The 7,912-nt window shown below is 31.4% G+C and overlaps 1 protein-coding gene across 1 annotated transcript; it reads right to left on the reverse strand.

Moving 5' to 3' along the window:
- Positions 1-2,626: 2,626 nt before the first annotated feature.
- Positions 2,627-5,682, reverse strand: LOC118047937 (thioredoxin-like 2, chloroplastic). Its single transcript, XM_035057387.2, has 4 exons — positions 5,280-5,682; positions 4,751-4,933; positions 3,528-3,692; positions 2,627-2,983 (listed from the first exon to the last, which is right to left on the reverse strand). The coding sequence occupies exons 1-4, from the start codon at positions 5,460-5,462 to the stop codon at positions 2,852-2,854; spliced, it is 663 nt and encodes a 220-aa protein (XP_034913278.1). The 5' UTR covers positions 5,463-5,682; the 3' UTR covers positions 2,627-2,851.
- Positions 5,683-7,912: the final 2,230 nt, after the last annotated feature.

A 7,912-nucleotide genomic window follows, 5' to 3' on the forward strand; every position in this document is an offset into this window, starting at 1 on the left:
TACTATGATAAAAGACCATTTTATTTCATAATCCATATTGATCAAAGTCATTGACTTTCATATTGTTTCCTCTCACTAAAAAGAAAAAAAAAACTCTTGATAATGTTTGTGGCCACTACATGGTATGGAGTTCGTGTAGGATATTCACACTTATATTCATTAACTATCTATTTTATAATAAGTAAATAATCTTATGTTACTTTGACTTATTATGCTATTGTAATATCTCATATCGGTGGGTGAGGACTTGGGAAAGTGCCTTATATAAGTATGCTTACCTTGACTTGTAAGAAGCATTTTGGGGCCATGCATGGCTACCAAGAACAAATCTATGAGACTCGTGGGTGAAAGTGAACAATATCTTACTAGTAGGATAGGGTGTTACATTGGTATCAGAGCCCAGCTCACTAGCTGTCTGATGGTGTTGATGGGGTCGTCAAGCTCCTTAAAGGGAGTGGATTGTAATATCTCACATTGACGAGTGAGGACTTGGAGGAGGGCCTTATATGAGCATGCTCACCTTGACTATCAAGATGCGTTTTGGGGCCATGTGTGGCTACCAAGAACAAGTCCGTGAGACCCTTAGGCTAAAACGAATAAAATCTTGCTAATGGGGTGGGGTGTTACAATTATTAATTTTAAAAGTATTTTTAAACCTATGCATAATTTTCATGGAACAAGTTTAGCTATAATAATATTGATGTTTTATTCTAGTTCATGGTTGATATCGAGGCAAAGGTGATCAGTTAAGAAATTAGCCAAATCTTGGCCTTCTAACTATTTTTTTATAGTATGTAACATAAATTTAACACAATGCTATATTTCACTTACCAATACGACCTCATAAAAAAGACCTAGATAAAATGTACTTTATTAAGTGTGTTTTGCAAATTACATGCACATTTATTGGTAACGGATACCAACAAAGCTCTACACATGTAAAAGTACAAAGACAAACGAAGTTTATATATTATATTATAACAATTTTCAACATCTATAAAAATACGATTGAGATAATAGACAACCTACTCATGTCCAACTTCCTTTTTTATGCTAATATTATACCAATTGATCCTTGCATAACAACAATGTAAAACCTTATAAATTTTCTGATTTTAGTGGGTCAATATTGGAGGTTTAGCTAGATCAATTATTATATTTTTAAAATAGTGTATTGCCTTATAGTCCATTAAAACTTATCTATGTTATTTCCTTTCAAGAGCTTAGTATATGGTATGATCTTTTTGACATTGTTCGATATAAACCTGTAAAGAAAATTGATTTTTCAATACAGTGATTTAACTCTTTCTTATTTAAGAGAGCTTGTTTTTTCAAGATGGTCTTTGTTTTGTTTTCATCCACCTCTATTCCATGTTAATTCTCCATAAATCCTAAAATGTTCCATACATAGACACCAAAGATACTTTTACCATCTTTATATGATGTACTCTCATGCATTTAGAAGCTAAACATAGGTCACCAATATGAATCGTGTTAGTTTTTGATTTAACCACAATGTCATTGATTTATACCTTTGTATCATGGTTGATCAAATCATGGGAGATTAAATCCATGGTGCCTTTATATTTATCACTAGCATTCTTAGGTCAAATGGAATTACTCCACTCATACATTTCTAGTGAGTAATGACATCTAAAAACAATATTTGATATATTGTCTTTTTCAATGAAGATCTTTGATTTATGAGAATTTTATTGCTAGCTATTAAATCAATCAACATAAGAACCCTTCCTTGGACACTCAAGCTTTAGAATTGCAAGATTAAGATTTCTAAAATCTATGCAAACTTTTAGTTTAATAAATTTGCACATGCTTAAATTGGTATGAGCTTGTATTTAGTCCCTATGTTAACTTCAATCAACATATCATAACTTTTAGCATGACCATTATCTATTCTCTTGAAGGCATGATCATTAAATAATCTTGATCTAGTTTTGTCAAACAAATTCTTTCTTAGACAATCCTTTTTAAAATGTAAATAAGTCTTAATGACTCATTTTTCCATGTTTCAAATTCCTAATCAACATTTTCTTGTTGTAAGTTGCTTGATCAAGCAAACTCTTTTGTTAGTCATCCTATTTCTACTATTTTCTTGCTAACTATTAAGTTGATTGTGCGACCCATATTATCTATGCTTACAATGCTTACGAATTGGATTAGGTCAACATCATTATTATATAGTCATGCTTCTATCATCTCTAAATTTACTACAAATGGCTTGTCATCTTCCTTAATAGTCTTAGTTAACCCATTTAGTAGTCAAAGCATCAATATTTGATCTATGGATTAGGTCAACATCATTGATTAGTGTGTATCCAAATAAAAGGTATTTCCAATATACATTTAACAGTTAATGGATTATCACACCCTGTCTAGGAAAAAAGAAATTCTTTATTTTTTTCATGCTATAAGATTAGAGCATCGTCGATTATATTTCTGGAATACGGATTGAGATTTGGACGACGACCTGCTGACAATGACAAGTTAGTAACGTTCACTAATATGAAGACATGATGATAAATACAGCAACTAAAGAAAAATAAATTTCTCAGCCTCTTGATCATGTAGACTGGAATTGGTAATGCAACCGCTAATGCCACGATCATATTCAGATTTGAAATTTCATTTCCGATTGAGTTATTAAGATACAAATATCATAGCCAGGACAAGAATGCCAATGAATGCAACCGCGATGGCAACTTCGGCCAACTATTTTCTTACTAAGAACAATCTGAATATACACATAACAGTAGATGACTCACCATGAAGTATGTTATTTGAAGCACCTTTGCACATATACAGACAAATTCTTAAATTAAGAGTTGTATGTTCATGTAGATCCTGCTGGCTTGTCCTGTGACGCTGACACAGATTCAATAGTCAGCTCTCCAACTCCCTTGGGAGGACCAATGCTGCAACGGGCTGTGTTGTGCATCTCAATAGAATCTTTTATTTTTTGAAACTGCGGATGATTTTGAGAAGAACCACATGTAACTAACAGTCAATATCAGCAGCACAAAGAAAATTATTCATTTACACAAACTGCATTTTCGCTCAAGTTAATAATTATAGGCTGTTATCCCATCCCCTACTGTAAGAAATGAACTAAATCTCAAGCAATTAGAAGATTCCTTGTTCATTTGTCCACCATATGGGGCCTTCCTAAGCTCTTCTACCACACCAGTTAGAACTTTCACCAAGTAAAGTTGTTTAATAACGATAGATGAATCAGATTTTAATATTTGATCCACTTCTTCAATTGCACACTCTGATTGTGTGCCTAGACAGGATAAAACCTTATCACTAGCTTCATAGTTTCTCTATGATGGTATCATTTTTCTTTTCTTCAGCTCCCACATCAGAAATAAAACCTTATCGCTGGCTTCATATCTTATCATATACTATGGACAAGTTAATTGGGGAACTGCTGCTCTAGAGTTGAGTATGAGTGTTGACAAATAAGACATGCATTAAAAAGAAAAGAAAAAAGAAGAAGAGGTACTTACCTTAACTAGTGAACATGAAAAGGATTCAAGTTGTCCATGGGCTCCTCGATAGAAGTGGAAATAAGGAAGCACCTTAACATTCAAACTTTTGCACATAGGCTTGTTTTCATCAAAATTGACTTTCAGGAATAAAATTTCAGGATGCTCTTCAGCTGTTCTGCAGAGCTGTATATCCATCACAAGAAAAATTTGTTAAGCTACACCAAAAACAATTTATAGAAACAGTTCAGAACCAATTTCCTCTATTCTTACATTGTCTCGTGCATCCAAATTCATAAAAGACAATGTTCTTTCCACATAAAGTAATAATTTACATACAGAGGCCACGGTTAGCAACAAATATATGATAAAGAAGAGAAATGATATCCAGAACTACTATGATTCTTTTTAAAAATTAATATTCGAAAGATCAAACTCTTCAAGATGAACTTTTACAGCTTGTTAATTTGCATTGTTGCTCACTAAAAAAAATTGTTTAATATCAAGATTTACCTTTCAGATCCCATCATATGCGTGCACTAAAGTTCAATGAGAAATCCACATTACTAACAAATGACATAGTACCTCACAGAATTGTTTCCAGTTAAAGGTTACCATGTGATATAATAATAATAAAAGAGGAAAAAAGCATGAATAGGTTGCCTCTATCATTTTTGAAATGTTTGGCAATACCTTAACTGCTTCTATGATTGTTTCCAGTTTACTTTATCAAGGTGGCAAATGAGTTTGAGCCATCAGATTTACTGCCTTTTGCATCATATTCAATAAAATTTACAAGCTCTATTGTATGCGCATCCCCAACTAGTTTGTGATTGAAGCTTGGTTAAGGTATATTTTCCATCCCTCAAAGAGATGGATCCAGGATTGAAGGCATGGGGGGTGCAGGCAACAAAGTAAACTAATTTTCTCGAAACTAACACTTTTTGGAGGAAGGGGATCAAACGGTCATCTTTTTTAGGGAGAGGGAGGAAAACCTCCAACCACTGGTGGATTAAATACGTTGAGAAAAACATACCAAGGACAAAAGCGAGCACAATTTTAAGGAATCAAACTGAATTTTTTAGAAAGTAACATAATGTGGATATGTCAGTCATTACTTTAAAGTTTGCTTAACGGTACAACACAGAATCCTCAAAACTATAAGAGATGGTAACCAGGCTACTGCGAGCAATGAACAAGTTTAGGAATGCAGGAACCAAACGTCAAGTAAAAAGAAGAATTACCTTGGGAAATAAGGCTCGACAAGAAGCGCACCAGGTCCCATAAAATTCGACAATTACTAGCCTATCCTCAGCTTGACTTAAGGCACTCAAAAATTCATCTGTCGAATGAATGTCGATCATATTTGGTCCTGCATTCCTCTCCCACCATTTTGGTTGCTCAGTTTCAGCAACAGCTGCATGTACCTGAAACAAATCGTTCAAACAACGAATATCTGGAACAAAATTGATGTGCTGTGCAACACGGAGAAGGTCAGTAGTTGGTTCTCTGTGGGTAATTAACAAGTGACATTATTTAATCTACGTCAGAGGCAATATGTGATTTATGCAAGGAATTCTACATACTCGACTAACACTCTAACTGCAATGTAAGATCCTAGTTTGTGCACATATAGGAAGAGTAATAAATTCAGTATTACATGACAAAGTAAAAGAGTTTAGACAACTGGGTTGTCAACAATTTGTAGAAAAGAGAAGAAATAAAAAGGGGACTCGTAATTCAAACGAAAACACAAGAAGAAGAAGATTGTACCTTGAAAGAGAGGAATTGGTCCCTGGGAGAGGAAGAGAAGCGAGAAAGAGAGACCCTCTTATCTGTAAAACTAATCTGATTGTGAGACAGGAGGGGTTGGAGAGAAGTAGAGTTGTTGGAGACTAGCAGAGAAGAAGGGACGCGAAGCGAGCGCAAGGATGGTAATCCAACCACATCCGCCATTTACACACAGAAGATTGCTTGAATGACAGATAAGATAGATTTTGGAGGTGCAAAAACAGAATCTATGTAGTAGATGATTATTATTCAAGGGCTACTACATGAGATGAGGGAAAGAGAGAGCGAGTTTTCAGTGGTCTCTCCCTCTCTCTTCTTTTGTACTGCCTGCGCTCCCTCGACAGCGAGTTTTGTGTTTGTGTTTGTGTGAACCAGATCGTACCACCACTATACTCCCACTTGTGTCTATATTTGTTAATATAATAATACTTTATAGGTCAATTTACTGTCAAACCTGTATTTTTTTTATTAAAAAAAAACCCCAATCAAGCCTCTTCTTTTTTTCCCCTTAATGTTCATCAACATTTTTTTCTAAATTTTCTTTTAAATTAATATCTTTTTAATGAATAAATGTGCACATTAGATTGAAAATGTTGGTGTTTATTAACTTTTCTATGATTTTTTTTTTTAAATTAACATCATTTTAGTTAAGGGTGAGAGAAAAAATTGAAAAACAATTATCGAAAAAACCGAACAGTAAAAAAAACCAATTAAACCGATTAAAATTTTGAAAAAACTGATCGATTTGATTCAGTTTCAATTTTATAAATCTAAAACAAAAAAATCGAACTAAATCGAACCGAACCGAACCGAACCCAAACAACAAAAAAACCTAGCCAAACCAGAAAAAACCGAGCCAAACCAAAAAAATCGAGTCAAACTGGAAAACACCAAGCCAAAACTGAGCCAAACTGAAAAAATGAAGCCAAACCAAAAAAACTGAGCCAAACCGGTTTTTGTCCTAAAAAACCGAACCGAACCAAAACTAGTCGGTTTGATCCGATTTCGGTTTTTCTTTTTAAATTCGGTTTAGTTACTTTTTTTTTGATAAAAATCAAATCGAATTGAAAATTATCAATTTTAATTTTAATGTATAAATTGAGAAATGTTGAAAACATTTATTGCTTCATTATAAAATTTACAAGTTTTTTTTTTATTTTCAATTGAGAATGAGTATATATAGATGTTTCAATTTAATTATATGTATGAATTGGGAATTATGGAGAAAAACATACATAATAATCAAATGAAAAAAAATAATGGGAAATTAATTTAATTTGTCCTTATTTTTTATGTATAAATTGTCTAAATTATCTATCCAATTCTAATTGCTACCAATTTATTCCTAGATATTAAGACATTCTTCAATCTATCTTTATCTCATAAATTCTTATTTAAATTGAAGAAAATACTCTCAAGTGAGAAACTAAAATCTAACCTATTTTTTTTATATAAAAAAAATAACCATGAAAAAAACAATTCATTTTTCTCAAATTTACTTATTTAAATCATTAAAAGGGCTTTTATTTTTTTAAGTGAGAATTTTTTTCAGTTTGCATGAAAACATCTACTAAAATAATAAATCAGAGAATGGCCTCAATTCTAAGGATAGATTGATAGCAAATGGAATTGTAAGAACAAATTGGAGACTTAAGTTAAAATATAAAGATAAATTTAAATAATTCCTCAAAGTTTAAAAAAGATATTACATTTATATATAACACTCCTAATTATAAATGTTACTAATTTTTTTTTTTTTTTTTTATCTCTGTACATAAGCTTCTATTTATAAAAGATTGTCTGTAGGCTATATAAAAGATCACAACTTTTTTATTAAATATTTTGCTTAAAAACTTTCTTTGGACGTTAGATTAAGAAAACCAATGATAATTTTTTAATCCCTCATACGAATTTGAAGTTAATTAAGTTTTAAAATAACTAAAATTTCTAACCTGTTTTTTTTTTTTTTTTTGACCTATTTTAGTGGATTTCGTCCCTATAGACTTTTAAAATACGAAATTGGTTGATATTATTTTATATTGACATGAAGCAAAAGCTTTTATTCAAAATTATTGAGAGAAAAAAAAATTAATTATATAAAATAAAAAAAGGGGAAGAAATTCAAAACAAAAACAATAAAAAATAAAAAATATAACTTTTTAAAAAATGATGTTAATATTACTACCCTCATCATCCAAATAAGATTGCAAGAGTTTTTATATTCCGAAGACATTTTTCATCACTCATCTTATTTCATGGAGAGTGGTTAAAAATGATATCATTTCTAGTATACATAAAAATACAAGAAACATAAGCAACATAAACTTTTTTGAAATAGGGTCACACCACAAGATTATAATTCAAATTTTTTTACTATTTTCACTTAGCAAAACTTAATAATAGATGTCTTTTATGATGTTTTTATATGCTAGGAAAAGTCTTAAATAAAGCTGGAAGAATAATAAAAGAGTTTTAAATCAAATAATAAAAAATCATAAATTAACTAAAAAAATATAGCAAATCTCAAATAATAATTTATAGGTCTTATTTGAAGGCTTTCCTAATGACTAAAGGTAATGAAATTTTAAATCTCGGAAATCTTCTACCAACATTCC

The sequence above is a fragment of the Populus alba genome, chromosome 6, assembly GCF_005239225.2.
Source record: "Populus alba chromosome 6, ASM523922v2, whole genome shotgun sequence".
Classification (NCBI taxonomy): domain Eukaryota; kingdom Viridiplantae; phylum Streptophyta; class Magnoliopsida; order Malpighiales; family Salicaceae; genus Populus; species Populus alba.

Coding starts and splice junctions, on each gene's coding strand:
- LOC118047937 (XM_035057387.2), bottom strand. CDS start 5,462: ATGGCGGATGTGGTTGGATTACCATCCTTGCGCTCGCTTCGCGTCCCT. Junction 4,934..5,279: donor ACCAATTCCTCTCTTTCAAG/GTACAATCTTCT, acceptor GATTTGTTTCAG/GTACATGCAGCTGTTGCTGA. Junction 2,984..3,527: donor TTTCATGTTCACTAGTTAAG/GTAAGTACCTCT, acceptor AATCATCCGCAG/TTTCAAAAAATAAAAGATTC.